This window comes from Oncorhynchus tshawytscha, linkage group LG28 (assembly GCF_018296145.1).
Source record: "Oncorhynchus tshawytscha isolate Ot180627B linkage group LG28, Otsh_v2.0, whole genome shotgun sequence".
Taxonomy (NCBI): Eukaryota; Metazoa; Chordata; class Actinopteri; order Salmoniformes; family Salmonidae; genus Oncorhynchus; species Oncorhynchus tshawytscha.
Genome location: NC_056456.1, coordinates 20,459,062 through 20,482,458, shown reverse-complemented (window position 1 = coordinate 20,482,458; position 23,397 = coordinate 20,459,062). Strand labels below are relative to the sequence as shown.

The window sequence follows — 23,397 nt, the reverse complement described above, 5'->3', positions numbered from 1 at the left end:
GAGCTTGATCAAACTGTCTAGATGTAATGGAATAGTTCCAAAATACAAACCCCACCCATCTGGGTCTCTTAACAGGCTCAATCAAACGCTCAAAGTATTTGAACAAAAACTCATGCTAATTGAACCCAGGTTTGTATAGGAAAGGGGGATACCTAGTCAGTTGTACAAATGAATGCCTTCAACTGAAATGTGTCTTCCGCATTTAGCCCAACACCTTTGAATCAGAGAGTTGTACATCCTGTTTGTTGGCTTCCTCTCATGTAGGTTCACTTAGTGTTTTTCAATACAGAGGTGGGAAGATAATATATAATATGTACTGCAAGTCTTTCTGTAAATATCAACTTTCAAATCTAGGTTTAGACTGGCAGATATTAAACATTGGTTTAGCTGTTGAGTTGACAATAGGTTCTCTTATTATAAATTGCCATATTGTCATACTCGATGTATACAGGATTTTCCATTCATTGACATACCAAAGCAGAAACAGAGTGGTCTATTAACTAATGAATAGTGTGAGTTCATGTTGATATGACCCACTTTGTGTCAGGCAGCCTGGCAGGCCATCACAGGCCTCTGACTGGGAGGTAATGAGCTCTGTTCTCCTCCTGCAGATGATGAAGACATGTCTCTCAGCACAGAGCCTGAGTGTGCCGATGTGCAGGAGACCAGTAACCAGGGGGAGGGCCAGTCCTCCCAGGCCCAGGGCCAGGCCGAGGACACCATAAGCCTGGGTCCAGGGGCTCCCGAACTCCCCATGGATGAGGAGGAAGACGCTGGAGCTCCAGAACTTCCAATTGGAGGAGATACAGTTCCAGACACGCCCATGGAGGGGCATCCAGCAGGGCCTTTGGGTTCAGAGGAGCCCATGGATGGAGATGGAGACTCAGGGCCTGGCTGTTCCAGAACCAAGGCGCTAAAAACAGAACCAAGTCAACCAGAGTTCAATGGGGCTCAGGAAGAGGTGGCTGTGGCTGTAGCTGTGGCTGCAGAGAAGCTGCCCTCGGTAGAGGATAACAGGGAGGAAGGGGGGCAGCAAACCCCCTCCAGTCCTCAGCTTGCTGACCCAGAGCAGGGGGTGGACAGTACACCAGCAGAGGGTCAGGTCATCCCTGCTGTATTGGAAGACATGGAGAGTGGAGTGCCTGGGGAGCCAGCAGAACAGGTGGTGGGTCAGGAGGAAGGGGACGAGGAATGCTGCTCCCTGCGCATCAGGACCACCCCTAGGCGTAAGAACCGGCCCTGCTCCCTGCCCGTGTCGGAGCTGGAGACAGTCATCGCCTCGGCCTGTGGGGAGCCTGAGACCCCTCGCTCCCACTACATCCGCATCCACCACCTCCTCCATAGTCTGCCCTCTGCCCAGCCAGGCACCCAGGAGGACGGGGAGGGACAGCGGGCTGAGGCTGAAACAGAGCCCGATCCAGACCCTGGCCCTGACCAGCTCAGCCCCAGGGTCCAGGATGGCTCAGAAGAGGATGAAACGGCAGAACCACTGACCCCCGGGCCCAGGAGGACGCTGCCTCGCAGCCTGTCCATCGAGCGTCTGTCCGACCTGGCCCTGCTACTGGACAGCGAGGTCCGCCACCCCCAGGGCCAGGTCAGGGGTGACCAGAGAGTGTCCGACGAAGACGACATGGAGCCCTGCTGCAGTGATTCCTGCTATGAGGGCAGAGGAGGAAGTTACAACCAGGCACCTCTAGTGGCTGTAGCCAGGATGTCTGTGGAGAGCAGTGATTTCCCCTCCCAGGAGGATGAGGACATGGAGGGTAACGGAGTGGAGAGCAGTGATTTCCCCTCCCAGGAGGATGAGGACATGGAGGTGAACGGAGCGGAGAGCAGGGAGCCAGGAGATGGGATGCCCCAGTGGCAGGTGGCCCTATCCACACAGGTCCAGAGCCCCCAGAGCTTCATAGAAAACGGAGAGTCTCCCGTGGCCGGGCCCAGTGGGAAGATAGGACGTGAGTTGGGTTCCTCACTGAATACGAACTAGCAAAATAGAGATGTGAGTTTGGTAAGTTAGGATATACTGACCTCTTTTTGTCGTCCCATAGGAGATTGTACTCTACCGTCCAGTCATCCTCCAGTCAGCCAGCTTCCTGCTCTGCGTCATGATCCTCATCATTACCCCACTATAGATGAACCACTACCACCAAGTGAGCTTTGTATATAACTTTGTCTGAGACTCTGAGTCATATCATTCATATTCCTTGTTGATGAACAATACATACCAGGACAAAACTAATGTAAGTAACTAAGAAATAATTGTCTCCACTGTGTGTTTGTGTATAGACTGGGAAGCGCGTGTGGACAGCCACGGTCGTGTGTTCTACGTGGATCACATCAACAGGACCACCACGTGGCAGAGACCCACCTCGGCAGCCACGCCTGACGGCATGAGGAGGTCAGGATCCGTTCAGCAGATGGAACAGCTCAATAGAAGGTGAGTGAATGGGGGAGACGGGAAGAAAGAGGAGAGAGGTAGATCCTACTTTCGTAAAAGAAAACAAGTGAAAACGTACACTATACAGGACCATCTGGTGGTTGTAAGAAGAACCTAAAGCTTATTTGTTTCTTGGATGATTTTCTTAGAATTGGTTCAGTTCATTCCGAGAATGGGGGAGTTTTGTATTAAACCCCCTAAAGTTGATGTCGGTGCTCCGCGGAAATTAATTTGCATAATACAAAAATCCCCATCAAAATCTGTCACTTTAAGATAGAGATGTTTTTGCATTCGATGCATCGCAATCTACCACATCTGCCTAATGTATGTAGCACTTCCTCATCTGCGGTGAAAGGTAGCAGAGCTAGAGTGGTGTTTGTCAGATCATGAGACAACCGTTTGGAACGGTTTGGCCTACAAACTAATACGCCTCTGTGGAAAGCTGAGTCTCTAACTAACATGATGGTGTTCTCCCTTTTGCTCTACGACCCCCACAAGCGTCTTGGTACTTGTTTGAATGCGGTACAGCTGATCTGCCCGAACAGTTTGGGCTACACACTAATATGACACCGTGGAAAGGTGACTCTCACAAACACGTCATGTCGGTTAATTTGCTCTAGGACGCCCACAGACCTCACAAGACTCATCTGAAGGTCTTCCAGTACCAGTTGGAAAAAAATAATGGAAGTACAGTGTATATGGAGACTGTTAAGTGCCAAAAATAAGGGGTTAAATACATGTTTAAAAAATCCTGATCATTCTTGTACATTATCTCTCACATATAGGGCAGACACTTCAGAACCCCGCCCCCCATTGATACCTATTGCTTGGATTTTTTTTCAAAAGCATTTGCTGCCGTGTGTTGAACATTTGGTTAGGGCTGTGGCTGTCTTTTTTACGCTTGTACCGTGTCTTTATGAGCCACTACTAGAAGAACTTGCCATGAAATGCCTGAGATATTCTGAATGGAGGAAAAGTCACTAAGTCTTGACAGTAATAATCAGATGAGAAATGTGCACAACAGGCTGTGAAGAATTGCATAAGTGTTATTATACAACTGCAGTGCATGAAATCTCTTAATGAGATTGGAGACCTAGAGAGCGAGGGAGGAGAAATGAATTGAAATGCTTATTGAAGGCGAGGACAGGGCTTGCCCTCGCTGGGCTGGTGGATTTCCCTTTGTATGTCTGGAATGAGAAGTGTGTCCAACTGGAGACATGAGCAGTGGGCTGTGTCATAGATCCTTCTCTCTGTCAGGATAACCTCTGCACAGACCTCGCATGTATTGAAGACTATTACAGTAGTGGAATCCATTGATTAATGGTCGCAAATTCAACTTCTTTCTCTCTGGGGATTAACTCTAAGCAAGCCTACATTTCTTGTACAGTATTGAGTGATAATTCAATAAAAATATGTTTTTTAATTACTTTTTTTCCTCACGAAGATAAATTTTCTAACGTCATTAGCAGAACATTTTTTGCTTATTTAAAAAAAGGCTTAATACAAACAAGTAATGTATATTGCAACATTATGACAAAAATGGTAGAGGCAAGTAGAAGGGGAAAAAGTAAGGAACTTCTATGTCGGCCTGTATTAAAGAACATAAATGGTTAAAGAAAAGTGTGATAAATAAAAACATATGCCAATTTCATTTAAGGACCAAAAACCTGACAGCTGTGCCATATAAATTGCAAAATAGTTGGGAAGAGATTTGATGTACCCATTCCAATGCACATGGTTTATGAATTGATACGCAAAACAACGCCGGATTCAAAACTTCACTTTTTTAAAATTTAAATACTATACAAAATTCCTTAAACCAATAGAATGTTATATATATGGAGGATACAATCTTCCCAGCTCTGCATAATATAATATAGATGCTGAATATAGAAATCCCAAATGAATGATGTTGAGAGATAGATGGGAGGGGTTGAATGGAGCTGAAGGGTGGGACTAATAACAAGATAACCAATGTAAAACATACAGGGTCTGTAAAATGTATATAGGTTCAGAAATGCTGTGAAATAGCACAGTTACAAATAGAAATCAAACTGGATGGGCATCAGAAATAGACGAAAGACTAAAAACCAACTAAATATACAGTGCCTTGCGAAAGTATTCGGCCCCCTTGAACTTTGCGACCTTTTGCCACATTTCAGGCTTCAAACATAAAGATATAAAACTGTATTTTTTTGTGAAGAATCAACAACAAGTGGGACACAATCATGAAGTGGAAGGACATTTATTGGATATTTCAAACCTTTTTAACAAATCAAAAACGGAAAAATTGGGCGTGCAAAATTATTCAGCCCCCTTAAGTTAATACTTTGTAGCGCCACCTTTTGCTGCGATTACAGCTGTAAGTCGCTTGGGGTATGTCTCTATCAGTTTTGCACATCGAGAGACTGACATTTTTTCCCATTCCTCCTTGCAAAACAGCTCGAGCTCAGTGAGGTTGGATGGAGAGCATTTGTGAACAGCAGTTTTCAGTTCTTTCCACAGATTCTCGATTGGATTCAGGTCTGGACTTTGACTTGGCCATTCTAACACCTGGATATGTTTATTTTTGAACCATTCCATTGTAGATTTTGCTTTATGTTTTGGATCATTGTCTTGTTGGAAGACAAATCTCCGTCCCAGTCTCAGGTCTTTTGCAGACTCCATCAGGTTTTCTTCCAGGTCCTGTATTTGGCTCCATCCATCTTCCCATCAATTTTAACCATCTTCCCTGTCCCTGCTGAAGAAAAGCAGGCCCAAACCATGATGCTGTCATCACCATGTTTGACAGTGGGGATGGTGTGTTCAGGGTGATGAGCTGTGTTGCTTTTACGCCAAACATAACGTTTTGCATTATTGCCAAAAAGTTCAATTTTGGTTTCATCTGACCAGAGCACCTTCTTCCACATGTTTGGTGTGTCTCCCAGGTGGCTTGTGGCAAACTTTAAACGACACTTTTTATGGATATCTTTAAGAAATGGCTTTCTTCTTGCCACTCTTCCATAAAGGCCAGATTTGTGCAATATACGACTGATTGTTGTCCTATGGACAGAGTCTCCCACCTCAGCTGTAGATCTCTGCAGTTCATCCAGAGTGATCATGGGCCTCTTGGCTGCATCTCTGATCAGTCTTCTCCTTGTATGAGCTGAAAGTTTAGAGGGACGGCCAGGTCTTGGTAGATTTGCAGTGGTCTGATACTCCTTCCATTTCAATATTATCGCTTGCACAGTGCACCTTGGGATGTTTAAAGCTTGGGAAATCTTTTTGTATCCAAATCCGGCTTTAGACTTCTTCACAACAGTATCTCGGACCTGCCTGGTGTGTTCCTTGTTCTTCATGATGCTCTCTGCGCTTTTAACGGACCTCTGAGACTCGCACGCCCAATTTTTCAGTTTTTGATTTGTTAAAAAGGTTTGAAATATCCAATAAATGTCGTTCCACTTCATGATTGTGTCCCACTTGTTGTTGATTCTTCACAAAAAAATACAGTTTTATATCTTTATGTTTGAAGCCTGAAATGTGGCAAAAGGTCGCAAAGTTCAAGGGGGCCGAATACTTTCGCAAGGCACTGTAACTATTGTAAAATAGATTGTGTCTGTAAAATGTGTATAAGATGTGTAAACTGAAGGTAGAAGCCTACGTGTTTATTTGTTTACTCCAATTGGGGGAAGGATGGTAGGGTTTGCAGGGAATAATAAAGGTATATTCTTAAAAAAGTATGTATATCTATATATGTATATACAGTATGTGTATATGTATGTATATGTATATGGATATATATATATATATTTACCCCAAAAATGATATGGGGGATTAGAAATGATGCAGACAATTACATTGATGGAAGCAACAATCTTTCTGCAATATTAAGTTGATCCTCTAAAAAAAGAAATGTAAAAAAGAAATGTATCTTATTTCAATATATTTTTAAGATATTTTACCTTAAATCATCTTATTAACAAGCCGTTTCTTGCACATTTAAAGGAATGGTCTAGATTGAGGCACTGTTGCTCTGACTTAAGGATGTTTAGTAAATGTGTGCTGATGTGTTTGTCAGGTACCAGAGCATCCAGAGGACCATGGCCACAGACAGGAGTGAGAATGAAGGAAGCAGAAGCAGGAGTGAGAGAACAAGCCTCAACAACAACAGCAGTGAGACAGACTCTCCTTCGATGGCTAATGGTAAGTGGGACCACACCAAAATGTCACAATTACAGAATGCAATAAACTGAAGTGTAATCTTCCATTGTAAAAAGTAATGTCATGGGTATACAAAGGGGTTTTCAAAGTTTTACACACAATCTAGTACTCGACTGTCACCATTCAGTTAATGGTTTCTTTGTTCTCTCCTGGTGTCTGTGTGTAGAGCTGAGAAGAGACAGCTCCTCTTCCTCCTCCTCCTCATCATCATCTCCAGTCAACAGTCAGAAGATCACAGCTCTGTTACAGAGCCCAGCGGTGAAGTTCATCACACACCCAGAGTTTTTCACTGTCCTCCATGCCAACTATGTGAGTACCTATCTCCCTAGTGGACAATTATAACTATACACAGTGGACAATTAGAACAAACAATTCCCTTTTGAACACCAATACCAATGCTCAGTAACATATTCTAGTCTTCAGTAACAGATGCTGAATATTCCTCCATTGTGGTTCAGATTGGTTGCGTATGGTGTTTATTAGTATCCAGGGTCATGCTGTTATGTTTTTCTCTTCTCAGGGAGCCTACCGCATGTTCACCAGCAGCACGTGCCTGAAGCACATGATCCTGAAGATTCGTAGAGACGCTCGTAACCTTGAGAGGTACCAGCACAACAGAGACCTGGTCACCTTCCTCAACCGCTTCTCTGACGCCCAGTTTGAACTGCCCCGGGGCTGGGAGATCAAGACTGACCCTCAGGGCAAGGTGCAGAGACATCAACCCTTAGTTCATCCACAGCTAACTCCCCCACTTATTCACATAATAGTTTATTGTACCTTGGTTGACAAGATGGAAAACATGTTTTTAAAAAATGAATAAGTTTACCAATGATTCTATTGATTTGGCCTTTGTCTTCAGATCTAGCAGTGTTTAGATTTGTGTTTCTAACTTTGGTACGTTTTTGTTACGTTCCTGTAACATCTTCTCTGTGGTCCAGAACTTCTTTGTGGACCACAACAGCCGAGCGACCACGTTCATCGACCCGAGAATCCCTCTTCAGAACGGTTGTCTGCCCAACCACCTGACCCACAGGCAGCACCTACAGAGATTACGCAGCTACAGTGCTGGAGAGGTCAGAAGTCAACCAGTACTATAGAGAATACATGTCCTTGTATTTAAGTGTTGTAACTGTGTGATTGATGACGATAATGTAATCGAATTATGGAAATATGGAATTGAATTTATGTATTTGCTTGTTTATAGCTGTACCTTTTGTCATATGTATTCTGTCAGGCCTCGGAGGTGTCCCGTAGTCGAGGTGCAGCCTTGTTATCACGGCCTGGGAACAGTGTGGTGGCCGCGATGCGGAGCCAGCATCATCCTGATCCAGTGCCACAAGGTGCGTCCTGTACATACAATACACAAAGCACACAAACCATGTGTAATAGTTTCTGCTGTGTGATACAGTTTCTGCAGTTAGTCTGTGTGAGTCAATTTCTGCTGTGTGAGTCAGTCTAACTGTCTTCTGAATTCAATGTCTTTGTTCCATTCACAGCTTATAATGAGAAGATCGTGGCCTTCCTCCGTCAGCCTGGAATACTAGAAGTTCTTACGGAGCGCCAGCCAGCCCTGTCCAGGAACCATTCCCTGAGGTAGATATACACACTGGGGGATGAATTTGATTGATTTTTTTATATGAGGACTTTGTAGATTCAGGGAATGTGAATATCTCAATCACTGCTGTACTGGTACCATACTTCCATAACTGAAGTTCCCACTCTGAAAAATAAAGGCTAACACTTTACATTACAGTGCCCTTAATGTGTAACTACATGTAATTAGTGTAACACGTATTGTAATTATGCATTATTACACTGTACTTAGCAGTAACCATAACCTTAGCCCTAACCCTAGCCTCAACTCTAACCATAGCTTCATGTCCACATCCTGGTTCAACCCTTACCTAACCCTAGCCTCAACCACAACCCTAACCCTAGCTTCATGTCAACATCCTGGTTCAACCCTAACCCTAGCCTCAACCACAACCACAACCCTAACTTCATGTCCAAATCCCAGTTAAACCTTAACCTCAACTTGAACCCCTCACATTGGGAACCTAAGTTGGAGTCAGTGTCAGAATCTATACAGATACTTATACGAAGGGATGTGGATTCCTTTTCACAATTCAAACCCAGACCTGTACATACGTTTAACCTTACAAAGCAACAAACTCCAGCTCTAAAAACATTTAGCAGCAATCAGAATATTGTGAGTAAACCAGCAAATAACGGGTCTCAGATTGTTATAATGGATAAAATGCAATATCTTATTGAAGATAATAGACAGTTAGATAATGTCAAAAACGATGTCCCATTGCTCCTCTCAACAACTGGAAATACAAAGACTAATCAGGGAGATAGTGAGTGAGGATAAGTATATTACAGATAAACAGATGGTCTACCTTTTTGGGCCAGATTCTCCAAAACCTAGGCAGTTTTACTTACTACCTAAAATGTATAGATCTCATGAGACATGGACAGTTCTCCCATGAGTTCCCTGCGGTAGACCAATAGCAAGTGATTGTGGCTCAGAATCTTATTGTACAGTGGATTGCGAAAGTATTCACCCCCCTTGGCATTTTTCCTATTTTGTTGCCTTACAAACTGGAATTCAAATGGATTTTGGGGTTTGTATCATTTGATATATACAACATGCCTACCACTTTTAAGGTGAAAAATATTTGTTTATTGTGAAACAAACAAGAAATAAGACAAAAAACAGAACTTGAGCGTGCATTACTATTCACCCCCCCAAAGTCAATACTTTGTAGAGCCACCTTTTGCAGCAATTACAGCTGCAAGTCTCTTGAGGTATGTCTCTATAAGCTTGGCACATCTAGCCACTGAGATTTTTGCCCATTCTTCAAGGTAAAACTGCTCCAGCTCCTTCAAGTTGGATGGGTTCCGCTGGTGTACAGCAATCTTTAAGTCATACCACAGATTCTGAATTGGATTGCGGTCTGGGCTTTGACTAGGCCATTCCAAGACATGTAAATGTTTCCCCTTAAACCACTCGAGTGTTGCTTTAGCAGTATGCTTAGGGTCATTGTCCTGCTGGAAGGTGAACCTCTGTCCCAGTCTCAAATCTCTGGAAGACTGAAATAGGTTTCCCTCAAGAATTTCCCTGTATTTAGCGCCATCCATCATTCCTTCAATTCTGACCAGTTTCCCAGTCCCTGCCGATGAAAAACATCCCCACAGCATGATGCTGCCACCACCATGCTTCACTGTGGGGATGGGGTTCTCTGGGTGATGAGAGGTGTTGGGTTTGCGACCAGACTTAGCGTTTTCCTTGATGTTCAAAAAGCTCAATTTTAGTCTCATCTGACCAGAGTTCCTTCTTCCATATGTTTGGGGAGTCTCCCACATGCCTTTTGGCAAACACCAAATATGTTTGCTTATTTTTTTCTGACCACTCTTCCTTAAAGCCCAGCCCTGTGGCGTGTACGGCTTAAAGTGGTCCTATGGACAGATACTCCAATCTCCGCTGTGGAGCTTTGCAGCTCCTTCGGGGTTATCTTTGGTCTCTTTGTTGCCTCTCTGATTAATGCCCTCCTTGCCTGGTCCCTGAGTTTTGGTGGGCGGCCCTCTCTTGGCAGGTTTGTTGTGCTGCCATATTCTTTCCATTTTTTAATAATGGATTTAATGGTGCTCCGTGGGATGTTCAAAGTTTCTGATATTTTTTTTCGCCCAACCCTGATCTGTACTTCTCCACAACTTTGTCCCTGACCTGTTTGGAGAGCTCCTTGGTCTTCATGGTGCCGCTTACTTGGTGGTGCCCCTTGCTTAGTGATGTTGCAGACTCTGGGGCCTTTCAGAACTGGTGGTTCCCTTGCCCCTATACTGAGAACATGTGACACTTAAATAAAGTCCAGCTGTGTCGAATCTAACTAATTATGTGACTTCTGAATGTAATTGGTTGCACCAGATCTTATTTAGGGGCTTCATAGCAAAGGGGGTGAATACATATGCACCTACCACTTTCAGTTTTTTATTTTTTTTAGAATCTTTTGAAACAAGTAATTTTTTTCATTTCACTTCACCAATTTGGACTATTTTGTATATGTCCATTACATGAAATCCAAATAAAAATAAATTTAAAGGAAAAATGCCAGGGGGGGGGCGAATACTTTTGCAAGGCACTGTATTGCCTTGGGCGGCAGGTAGCCTAGTGGTTAGAACACCTGGACTAGTAACTGAAAGGTCGAATCGAATCCCCGAGCCGACAAGGTTCTGCCCCTTAACAAGGCAGTTAACCCCCTGTTCCTAGGCCGTCATTGGAAATAAGAATTTGTTCTTAACTGACTTGCCTAGTTAAATAAATAAAAATAGCTGAATATACCGATTTTTATATAAATCCTCTATCTCAGCTATGTTAAGGGTACTTGTGAATTTGTCAACTGGCTGAAGAGTTTAAAGATACCAATACATTTTTTTTAAATTCTCCATTGATATTAATTCTCTGTACACAAACATTGATACCAAATTAGATCTACAGGCAGTTGCAAATGCCTTTTATAGGTATCGTGACCCCCAGTCGACCGGATAGGGTTATCTTGAATTTGTTGGAGTTGAGTCTCACCAGAAATGACCGAGTTCAATGGGAAGTACTACCTCCAGATACATGGTACAGACATGGGAAAGACATTCTCCCCAAGTTGGCCTAAGACATGGCCTACTTTACAAATGTAGTTTCCATGCAAAACACACATAAAGGGGGTTGATCAACTCACAATTTATACTTTTCCACAAAATGTGTAGTTTCCCTGGGGAAATAGATGAGGCCACAAGAATACTCTTCTCAGCCTTAAGGCCCATGGGCTACTCTAGGCAGTTCGTAAAAGAGGTTAAGGCTGAGGTAAATCAGACCAACCAGACCCATGGAGCATATAAGGTAGAGAAGGATAACTGCCCTGTGGTTCCATTCCTGGGGACTTATTCTCAGGCTCTGGAGGGGTTCCATTCTGAACTTCAATCAAATTTTCAACAGGCCCGGAATGATTGTGAGGCCTTGAAATATTTCAGGGTAATCTCAGCCTATAGGAGGAATAAGAACTTGAAGGACAGCTAGTCCACATTCAGAAGGGTTGTATGCCCACTTATGGGATCATACAGTGGAGAACCTTAGAATTTTTGGCCTGGTGACCAATATGGGGTGGTCAAAAACTCAAAGACAGAGAGCTGAGTGACAATGGCTTAGACCAGAAGGAACCATTGATTGTCAAGGCCAGGGCTGCCCAACCCTACAGTCCTGTGGGTTTTCAGTCCAACCCTAATTTAACACACCTGATTCTACTAATTAGCTGCTCAAAAAGACCTTAAGAATCAGATATGCTAAATTAGGGCTGGACTGAACCTACTGGACAGTAGATCTTCAGGAAGAGGGTTGGGCAGCCCGGCTCTAGGCCTCAATGAGAAATAAAAAGCCACACAGTAATTTGTCGCCATCTTGTGGCTGCTTTAGACTTGAATTCTCCAATGGGATTTCTTTAATTGGTTTAGGATAAAGCTACAGATTTGTTGTCTAGATCCCTGTAGAATTCCCTTCACCTTTGATTACTTTGTGTGGATTTGGTAGGAATTGTGTAATGGAAATAATTCCTCATAGGCTTACTTTAGTTTCAATTTGAGTGAATATTTATAGGAATTTATTTTTTTCTCTCCCTATTTTGGGGATTTGACTTATGATTTGCATGAATGATTTGCACTTATTCCCCATCCCACATATTCTCTCAATTTGAAAGCTCTTCGGATTCATTATTCTTATTTAATATATTTTGGTGTGTTACTGAATATACTGTTGAAGTCGGAAGTTTACATACACCTTAGCCAAATACATTTTAACTCAGTTTTTCACAATTCCTGACATTTAATCCTAGTTTTAGGTCAGTTAGGATCTCCACTTTATTTTAAAAATGTGAAATGTCAGAATAATATTAGAGTGATTTATTTCAGCTTTTATTTCTGTCATCACATTCCCAGTGGGTCAGAAGTTTCCATACACCCAATTAGTATTTGGTAGCATTGCCTTTAAATTGTTTAACTTGGGTCAAACGTTTTGGGTAGCCTTCCACAAGCTTCCCACAATAATTTGGGTGAATTTTGAACCTAAATTACATTTTCTATAGGATTGAGGTCAGGGCTTTGTGATGGCCACTCCAACACCTGGACTTTGTTGTCCTTATGCTTGGGGTCATTGTCCATTTGGAAGACCCATTTGCGACCAAGCTTTAACTTCCTGACTGATGTCTTGAGATGTTGTTTCAATATATCCACATCATTTTCCTTCCTCATGATGCCATCTATTTTGTGAAGTGCACCAGTCCCTCTTGCAGCAAAGCACCCACACAACATGATGCTGCCAGCCTCGTGCTTCACAGTTGGGATGGTGTTCTTCGGCTTACAAGCCTCCCCCTCTTTCCTCCAAACATAACGATGGTCATCATGGCCAAACAGTTCTATTTTTGTGTCATCAGACCAGAGGACATTTCTCCAAAAAGTATGATCTTTGTCCCCATGTGCAGTTGCAAACCGTAGTCTGGCTTCTTTATGGCTGTTTTGGAGCAATGGCTTTTTCCTTGCTGAGCGGCCTTTCAGGTTATGAGATATGGGACTCGTTTTACTGTGGATATAGATACTTTTGTACCCGTTTCCTCCAGCATCTTCATTCACAAGGTACTTTGCTGTTGTTCTGGATTTGATTTGCACTTTTCGCACCAAAGTATGTTCATCTCTAGGAGACAGAACGCGTCTCCTTCCTGAGCGGTATGACGGCCGCGTGGTCCCATGGTGTTTATAGTTGCGTACTATTGTTTGTACAGATGAACGTGGTACCTTCAGGCGTTTAGAAATTGCTCCCAGGGATGAACCAGACTTGTGGGAGGTCTCAAAATTTTTTTCCTGAGGACTTGGCCGATTTCTTTTGATTTTTCCATGATGTCAAGCAAAGAGGCACTGAGTTTGAAGGTAGGCCTTGAAATACATCCAATTACATCTCCAATTGACTCAAATAATGTCAATTAGCCTATCAGAAGCTTCTATAGCCATGACATAATTTTCTGGAATTTTCCAAGCTGTTTAAAGGCACAGTCAACTTAGTGTATGTAAACTTCTGACCCACTGGAATTGTGATACAGTGAAATAATCTGTCTGGAAACAATTGTTGGAAAAATGACTTGTCATGCACAAAGTAGATGTCCTAACCAACTTGCCAAAACTATAGTTTGTTCACAAGAAATTTGTGGAGTGGTTGAAAAACGAGTTGATGACTCCAACCTAAGTGTATGTAAACTTCTGACTTCAACTGTACATGTAGGTCTTGTAGCTATCATCAGCCTAGTAATTACTGTAATTACAGGAATAATTACACAGTAGTAAAGGCACTAATGTAAAGTGTAACCAAATAAAGTTATTATATTCTGTCAGGTTTGATAGAACACACCCAGTCGAGTCCAGATTATAGTGTATGTTTATAATGTCTGTGTCATGTGTGCTTGCAGGGAAAAGATCCACTACATCAGAACAGAGGGCACCCAAAGACTGGAGAAACTAGCATGTGATGCAGACCTGGTGATACTGTTGAGGTTGGTGGCAACTGTTAATATTACCCCCTGAATGTTTCCATTGTAGTATTGTCATTATTTCCATGTTTGTCACTTGTTGAATGTCCCTACAGCTTGTTTGAAGAGGAGATCATGTCCTATGTTCAGCCCTCCTTCCATCCTGGCTTCAGCTTCTCTCCGCGTTGTTCACCAGGGTCTTCACCACAGAACTCTCCAGGTGGTTTGGCACTAATGGCAAACGGAGCCGTAGTGGGTTGAAAATGTATTCACAAGAATTGGTCAAAAACCATGTCACATATGGTTATACTTGTGTTATATCCATGTCTCATGTCATTGGAGGACTGCATGTCACGGAGTTGAATGTGCTTGTCAACAGGAATGTCGAGAGCGAGAGCGCCTGCCCCGTACCGGAGAGACTTTGAGGCCAAACTACGCAACTTCTACAGGAAACTGGAGGCTAAAGGCTATGGCCAGGGCCCAGGAAAGATCAAGTAAGGAAAGCAGTCTAAAATGTCCATTAACATGATTACGCACACCTTTTTCAAATACACTTACAGAATAGAACCCTACTGTTTCTAAGAAACAGTAGTGTTGTGTATGCAAATTAGCACTATACTGTATATCCATGTCTGTGTTGCTGAGCATCCTATGATGTTGTTGTGTTCCAGGCTTATCGTCCGGAGAGACCACCTGTTGGAGGGTACCTTTAACCAGGTCATGGCCTACTCACGCAAGGAACTACAGAGGAATAAGCTCTACATCACCTTCATAGGAGAGGAGGGGTACACCAAAGCTTCTATTTACCTGAACACATGAAAAAGTAATGGACGTGTCAAGAAGGAACCCCCTCTCGTCTTTTAAAGAACAAACTGCTCATTTTTGGGCGATAGAGGTTAACGAATGTTTGTTTTATTGGTCTGCTACTGACATAACTCAGGTCTCTTCTTTTCCCACACCATCAGGCTGGACTACAGTGGGCCATCCAGAGAGTTCTTCTTCCTGCTGTCTCAGGAGCTGTTCAACCCCTACTATGGCCTGTTTGAGTACTCAGCCAACGACACATACACCGTCCAGATCAGCCCCATGTCCGCCTTCGTAGAGAACCATCTGGAATGGTGAGGAGGGCATCTGCTTGTCCTGTGTTTAAGCTTCCTTCAAACTCATAAAACCTGGGGTGTGTTCATTAGGCCCCAAAGGGAAGAAAACTGACAAACCAGGAGGGACTACCTTGTCTATAATAAGAAACACTCTTAATTGTTTTCCGTTGCAGAGCATTTTCAAATGTTTTCCATGTCCTAATGATCATGACCCTGGGCTTGTTCTTGTTTGGAGGAAAAATAAATGGGTTTAATAGAAATCTCATGTCAAGAGATCTAAACACTAATTGGATTTGTAGTTTATTTTATATTGACCCATCCACCAACTCCCCTCTTCAGACACATATCTTGTGTTTTTTACAGCTTTTCTGCCATCCATCCATCCATCCATCCATGAGAACAAGTATTTGATAACCTGCAAAATCGGCAGTGTTTCCTACTTACAAAGCATGTAGGTCTGTAATTTTTATCATAGGTACACTTCAACTGTGAGAGACGGAATCTAAAACAAAAATCCAGAAAAATCACATTGTATAATTTTTAAGTAATTCATCTGCATTTTATTGCATGACATACTGTAAGTATTTGATACATCAGAAAAGCAGAACCTAATATTTGGTACAGAAACCTTTGTTTGCAATTACAGAGATCATACGTGTCCTGTAGTTCTTGACCAGGTTTGCACACACTGCAGCAGGGATTTTGGCCCACTCCTCCATACAGACCTTCTCCAGATCCTTCAGGTTTCGGGGCTGTCGCTGGGCAATACGGACTTTCAGCTCCCGCCAAAGATTTTCTATTGGGTTCAGGTCTGGAGACTGGCTAGGCCACTCCAGGACCTTGAGATGCTTCTTATGGAGCCACTCCTTAGTTGCCCTGGCTGTGTGTTTTGGGTCGTTGTCATGCTGGAAGACCCAGCCATGACCCATCTTCAATGCTCTTACTGAGGGAAGGAGATTGTTGGCCAAGATCTCGCGATACATGGCCCCATCCATCCTCCCCTCAATACGGTGCAGTCGTCCTGTCCCCTTTGCAGAAAAACATCCCCAGAGAATGATGTTTCCACATTCATGCTTCACGGTTGGGATGGTGTTCTTGGGGTTGTACTCATCCTTCTTCCTCCAAACACAGCGAGTGGAGTTTAGACCAGAAAGCTCTATTTTTGTCTCATCAGACCACATGACCTTCTCCCATTCCTCCTCTGGATCATCCAGATGGTCATTGGCAAAATTCAGACGGGCCTGAACGTGCGCTGGCTTGAACAGGGGGACCTTGCATGCGCTGCAGGATTTTAATCCATGACGGCGTAGTGTGTTACTAATGGTTTTCTTTGAGACTGTGGTCCCAGCTCTCTTCAGGTCATTGACCAGGTCCTGCCGTGTAGTTCTGGGCTGATCCCTCACCTTCCTCATGATCATTGATGCCCCACGAGGTGAGATCTTATATGGAGCCCCAGACCGAGGGTGATTGACAGTCATCTTGAACATCTTCCATTTTCTAATAATTGCGCCAACAGTTGTTGCCTTCTCACCAAGCTGCTTGCCTATTGTCCTGTAGCCCATCCCAGCCTTGTGCAGGTCTACAATTTTGTCCCTGATGTCCTTACACAGCTGTCTGGTCTTGGCCATTGTGGAGAGGTTGGAGTCTGTTTGATTGAGTGTGTGGACAGGTGTCTTTTATACAGGTAACGAGTTCAAACAGGTGCAGTTAATACAGGTAATGAGTGGAGAACAGGAGGGCTCCTCAGGTCTGTGAGAGCCGGAATTCTTACTGGTTGGTAGGTGATCAAATACTTATGTAATGCAATAAAATGCAAATTAATTACTTAAAAATCATACCATGTGATTTTCTGTATTTTTGTTTTAGATTCCGTCTCTCACAGTTGAAGTGTACCTATGATAAAAATGACAGACCTCTACATGCTTTGTAAGTGGGAAAACCTGCAAAATCCGCAGTGTATCAAATACTCGTTCTCCCCACTATACATACATACATTATACATTACATACATACATAGTACTTTTATAATAAGCAGTCACATAACAGTACATTACTAAACATAAGCTCTTTAATCCCACCCTTCAGCTACTCTCAGCCCATCCCATCTATCACCATAGACCTCAGCTCTTTAATCCCACCCCTCAGCTACTCACAGCCCATCCCATCTATCACCATAGACCTCAGCTCTTTAATCCCACCCCTCAGCTACTCACAGCCCATCCCATCTATCACCATAGATCACCCTCGTTTGGTTTCCATGTGCCATATATTTTTCAATTGTGCTATGATGTTTTACATACATTTTGAACCTTTCTAAAATCATATAGTATCCACAGATTGTGAGCTAAAAATGAAAACCTTTCCTACGAGTATTATTATTTGGCTTTCCAAATCACCCAACACTGCTATTTGTAAGGTTCATTATAAGTGAATGTTGTGATTTTTTAACCATTCCTTAATCTGTGACCAGAAATATGCTACAGAATAAATGATCTACTGATTTGGTCTCTTCACAGCAACAATCTACAGAGCTGAGATAGTTAGTTGTATGCCCCATATATATAGCATTGTGTTTTTGGCAAGACTTTTGTATAATAATTTACATTGAAAAACTTTAATGTTGAATCAAGTGTTGTTTTTTGTACCAGTTCATAAACCATGTGCCATGGAATTGGTACATCGAAAATCTCTTCTCATTTATTATGCAACTTTTTGCTCCTCAAATGAAACTAGCATATATTTTGTTATTTATGCCAATTCCTTTCTGATAATTTGTATCTTTAATATATGGCAGGCAAACAAGTTAAATATGCACGTTTGTCTGGCTTAGCATTCCAAAGAAAATTAAATATTTTTTGCTCATATGATTTAAAAAACGAGTCGTCTGGAGTAGGCTGTGATAGGACCAAAGAGTTAATCAATGGGATTTTTAAATATACAAGTATTTACCTCTCCATGGTTACAGAATCTTATCTATTTTTGCTAACTTTCTATTGAATTTGATTTGTCAGTTCTTTTATCTTTTTTGAGATGTGAATACCAAGTATGTCTACTTCACCATCTGCCCATTTTATTGGTAACCTACAAGGTAGTGTAAATACTTTTTTAATGATCCAATACGTAATATGGTACACTTGTCATAATTAGGTTTTAGTCCAAGGAGACTAGAAAAGTGATTAAGATCTTCCATGAGACTGTGCAGAGATCAAGATTGCGGACTTAAGAAAACAACTTGAGTCGTCGGCATACATTGACATTTGTTTTTATGTCCTGGATTTTTAACCCCTTGATGTTCTTCTTCGATCTAATTGTAATAGCTAATATTTCAATGGCCATAATAAATAGATATGGAAACAACGGGCAGCCTTGTTTTACTCCTCTTAAATGCTCAATACTTTTCTGAAAAGCAACCATTATTTACTATTTTACATCTGGGGTGGCTGTACATATCTTTAACCCATTATATAAGAGATTCACCAAAATTAAAGTAATACAGGCATTTATATAAATTCTAATCATACTTTATCAAACGCCTTTTCAAAATCTGCTCTGAAGACCATGCCTGGTATCTTTGATGTTTCATAATGTTCAATTGTTTCAAGTAATTTTTGTATATTATCTCCAATATATCATCCATGTAGAAAACCTGTCTGATCAGGATTAACAATATCTGGTAAAACATTTTTTATTGTATGTGCTATGCATTTTGCCAGGATTTTCACATCACAACATTGAAGTGTAAGAGGCCTCCAGTTTTTTAAAATGGACTAGATCTTTATACTTACCACCTGGGTCCCGTTTTAGTAGTAATGAAATCCGTCATTGTTGAGTACCTGAAAGTCTACCATTTTTATAGGAGTAATTAAAACATGCTAATAATGGATATTTGAGTACATCAAAAAAGGTCTGATATACCTCTGCTGGTATACCATCAAGCCCTGGTGTTTTTTCAGACTGCAATTTTTTAATTGCCTCAAAGTTCTTCTTCTGTAAGTTGTCCTTCACACAGGTCTTTCTGTAAATGTGTTAATTTCACATTACTATTAGGAAATATATCCTGACCGTTAACATCATTCAGTGTAAATGGAGGAGAATGAAAAGAAAACATATGCTTAAAAAAACATTGCTTCTTTCAAAAATGTAATTTGGTGAATCATTGACTTTATTTGTAATGAGTTTCTGTAAATTATTTTTGGTGGCATTTCTATATTGAAGATTTTGAAGTTGTGTGTGAGACCTGTCTGTGTGTGTTTGTGTGCAGGTTCCGGTTTAGTGGGCGTATTTTGGGACTGGTGTTGATCCACCAGTATCTCCTGGATGCCTTCTTCACGCGGCCCTTCTACAAGGCTCTCCTCAGACTGTGAGTGTCTCTGTCTCTCGACATTGGCATTTACAATTCTTCTGTACAGAAAACATTTCTCTGCCACGTCATGTTACTCTCTGGTACACGTAGGACGCTAGCGTCCCACCTCGCCAACAGCCAGTGAAATTGCAGGGCGCCAAATTCAAATCAACAGAAATCCCATAATTAAAATTCCTCAAACATACAATTATTTTACACCATTTTAAATATAAACTTGTTGTTAATCCCACCACAGTGTCCGATTTCAAAAAAGCTTTACGACGAAAGCACACCAAATGATTATATTAGGTCAGTACCTAGTCAGAAAAACACCGCCATTTTTCCAGCCAAAGAGAGGAGTCACAAAAAGCAGAAATAGAGGTAAAGTTAATCACTAACCTTTGATGATCTTCATCAGATGACACTCATAGGACTTCATGTTACATATTTATATACAAAAATCTCAGTTTACATTGGCACGTTATGGTCAGAAATGCGTAGTCTCAAACAAACATCCAGTGAAAGTGTAGAGAGCCACATCAAATTACAGAAATACTCATCATAAACATTGCTAAGCTATGCAATATAGATAAACTTCTCCTTAATACAACCGGTGTCAGATTTCAAAAACGCTTTACGGCGAAAGCACACTTTGCGATTATGTTAGGTCTGCACTTAGCCACAGAAACTCATACAGCCATTTTCCAGCCAAGGAGAGTGTCACAAAAGTCAGAAATAGCATTAAAAGTAATCACTTACCTTTGATGACCTTCATCTGGTGGCACTCCCAGGTCTCCATGTTAGACAATAAATGTTTGTTTTGTTCAATAATGTCCCTCTTTATGACCAAATACCTCCTTTTTGTTCACATGTTTTGTCCAGTAAGCCAGTAAAAGGTGCATGCACTAATTCCAGAATATATATATTTTTTTTAAGTACAATAAAAAGTTAATAGAAACATGCCAAACGATGTTTAAAATCAATCCTCCGGTTGTTTTTGTCATAAATAATCAATAATATTTCAACAGGACAAAAGCTTCGTCAATAGGAAAGGAGAAACAAGAAAGGTGCGTTCCCGATCAGGGCGCATGGCTGATGTATGGCGCATGGCTGATGTAGTACCTTCTGGTTGGATTTTCCTTGGGTTTTCGCCATATCAGTTCTGTTATACTCAGACATTATTTTAACAGTTTTGGAAACTTTAGAGTCTTTTCTATCCAAATCTACTAATCATATGCATATCCTATCTTTTGGGCCTGAGTAGCAGGCAGTTTAATTTGGGCACGCTTTGGGCATGCTGCCCCCTACCCTAGTGAAGTTAACAACAAAGAAAAATTATCCATATTGGATTAGTGTGCAGTCTGGCATAAATGTCCAAAGAAGTTTGAGGCTTAACACAGTCTAACCCAGATTGAGTGACTTACTAGCATGAGCACTAATGACAAGTCTCCCCAGATAGGATGATAATGGGCTACAACAGACACAATCAGCATTTTTTACAATTAAACACAAATAAAATGCACCTCGGGCTAGTGAGGGAGTTACTCCCCTTGATTGACTTTAAGGCAGTGGGTTGCTTTGTGCAGTAATACATAGCGAATCCCAAAGCAGTTCATGTGTGAGATAAATGTGTTTACCTGTGCAGAGCCACTGACCTGAGTGATCTGGAATACCTAGACGAGGAGTTCCATCAGAGTCTACAGTGGATGAAAGACAATGACATCACAGACATGCTGGACCTTACCTTCACTGTGAATGAGGAAGTCTTCGGACAGGTATGTGTGTGTCCTCCACAGGAGGTTGGTGGCACCTTAATTGGGGAGGACGGGCTTGTCGTAATGGCTGAAGCGGAATGGTATTAAATACATCAAACATGGTTTCCATGTGTTTGATGCCATTCCATTCGCTCCGTTCAAGCTATGATTATGAGCCGTCCTCCCCTCAGCAACCTCCGGTGGTGTCCTCAATGATAAGAAATGCGTAGTGTCTAAACATAAACACAAAGCAAGCTAAAGTATAAGATGTTATTTTACTACGAAATTATCCTCTAGATCAGTGTATATCTTTCAGTATATACACTAATAGAGATATATATATAAGTATGTGGACACTACTTCAAATTAGTTGATTCAGCTATTTCCGCCACACCCGTTGCTGACAGGTGTATAAAAATCGATTTATTTTAAGAATGTGAAATGTCAGCATAATATTAGAGAGAGTGATTTATTTCAGCTTTTATTTCTTTCATCACATTCCCAGTGGGTCAGAAGTTTACATACACTCAATTAGTATTTGGTAGCATTGCCTTTAAATTGTTTAACATGGGGCAAACGTTTTGGTTAGCCTTCTACAAGCTTCCCACAATAAGTTGGGTGAAATTGGGTGAATAAGTTGGGCCCATTCCTCCTGACAAAGCTGGTGTAACAGAGCCCGGTTTGTAGGTCTCCTTGCTCACACACGCTTTTTCAGTTCTGCCCACACATTTTCTATAGGGTTGAGGTCAGGGCTTTGTGATGGCCACTCCAATACCTTGATGTTGTTCTCTTTAAGCCATTTTGCTACAACTTTGGAAGTATACTTGGGGTCATTGTCCATTTGGAAGACCCATTTGCGACCAAGCTCTAACTTCCTGACTGATGTCTTGAGATGTTGCTTCAATATGTCCACAATTTTCCTGCCTCATGATGCCATATATTTTGTGAAGTGCACCAGCCCCTCCTGCAGCAAAGCACCCCCACAACATGATGCTGCCACCCCCGTGCTTCACAGTTGGGATGGTGTTCTTAGGCTTGCAAGCCTCCCCCTTTTTCCTCCAAACATAACGATGGTCATTATGGCCAAACAGTTCTATTTTTGTGTCATCGGAACAGAGGACATTTCTTAAAAAAGTACAATCTTTGTCCCCATGTGCAGTTGCAAACTGTCTGGGTTTTTTATGGCGGTTTGGAGCAGTGGCTTCTTCCTTGCTGAGCGGCCTTTCAGGTTACGTCAATATAGGACTCGTTTGACTGTGGACATAGATACTTTTGTACCAGTTTCCGCCAGAATCTTCACAAAGTCCTTTGCTGTTGTTCTGGGATTGACTTGCACTTTTTGCACCAAAGTACATTCATCTCTAGGAGACAGAACGCGTCTCCTTCCTGAGCGGCATGACGGCTGCATGGTCCCATGGTGTTTATAGTTGTGTACTATTGTTTGTACAGATGAACATGGTACCTTCAGGCATTTGGAAATTGCTCCCAAGTATGAACCAGAATTGTGGAGGTCTACAATCTTTTTCTTCTGAGGTCTTGGCTGATTTCTTTTTATTTTCTGATTTCTTTTAACGTCAAGCAAAGAGGCACTGAGTTTGAAGGTAGGCATTGAAATACATACACAGGCACACCTCCAATTGACTCAAATGACGTCATTTAGCCTATCAGAAGCTTCTAAAGCCATGACATAATTTTCTGGAATTTTCCAAGCTGTTTAAAGGCACAGTCAACTTAGTATGTAAACTTCTGACCCACTGGAATTGTGATAGAGTGAAATAATCTGTCTGTAAACAATTGTTGGAAAAATTACTTGTGTCATGCACAAAGTAGATGTCCTAACTGACTTGCCACAACTATAGTTTGTTCACAAGAAATTTGTGGAGTGGTTGAAAAACGAGATTTAATGACTCCAACCGAAGTGTATGTAAATTTCAACTGTATATCCCTGCCGAAAAATCCAAGTTTATCAAAGTCTCGTGGAAAGCCTTCTCAGAAGAGTGGAGGC

At 41.9% G+C, this 23,397-nt stretch overlaps 1 protein-coding gene across 2 annotated transcripts in view; it reads left to right on the top strand.

The window, feature by feature from the left end:
- LOC112226886 (E3 ubiquitin-protein ligase HECW1-like) overlaps window positions 1–23,397 on the top strand; it is a 40,734-nt gene that overhangs the window by 12,175 nt on the left and 5,162 nt on the right. The window contains exons 9-24 of one of the 2 annotated variants that reach the window (XM_024391535.2): window positions 612–1,955; window positions 2,049–2,150; window positions 2,287–2,437; window positions 6,495–6,619; window positions 6,804–6,946; window positions 7,158–7,343; window positions 7,576–7,710; window positions 7,872–7,977; window positions 8,134–8,230; window positions 14,137–14,220; window positions 14,313–14,416; window positions 14,576–14,690; window positions 14,868–14,981; window positions 15,162–15,314; window positions 19,558–19,656; window positions 21,284–21,413. In XM_024391535.2, coding sequence (XP_024247303.1) covers window positions 612–1,955; window positions 2,049–2,150; window positions 2,287–2,437; window positions 6,495–6,619; window positions 6,804–6,946; window positions 7,158–7,343; window positions 7,576–7,710; window positions 7,872–7,977; window positions 8,134–8,230; window positions 14,137–14,220; window positions 14,313–14,416; window positions 14,576–14,690; window positions 14,868–14,981; window positions 15,162–15,314; window positions 19,558–19,656; window positions 21,284–21,413 — 3,188 coding nt within the window. Of the gene's footprint in view, window positions 1–611; window positions 1,956–2,048; window positions 2,151–2,286; window positions 2,438–6,494; window positions 6,620–6,803; window positions 6,947–7,157; window positions 7,344–7,575; window positions 7,711–7,871; window positions 7,978–8,133; window positions 8,231–14,136; window positions 14,221–14,312; window positions 14,417–14,575; window positions 14,691–14,867; window positions 15,020–15,161; window positions 15,315–19,557; window positions 19,657–21,283; window positions 21,414–23,397 lie in introns of those variants that run through there. The other variant, XM_024391536.1, reaches the window with a different exon arrangement.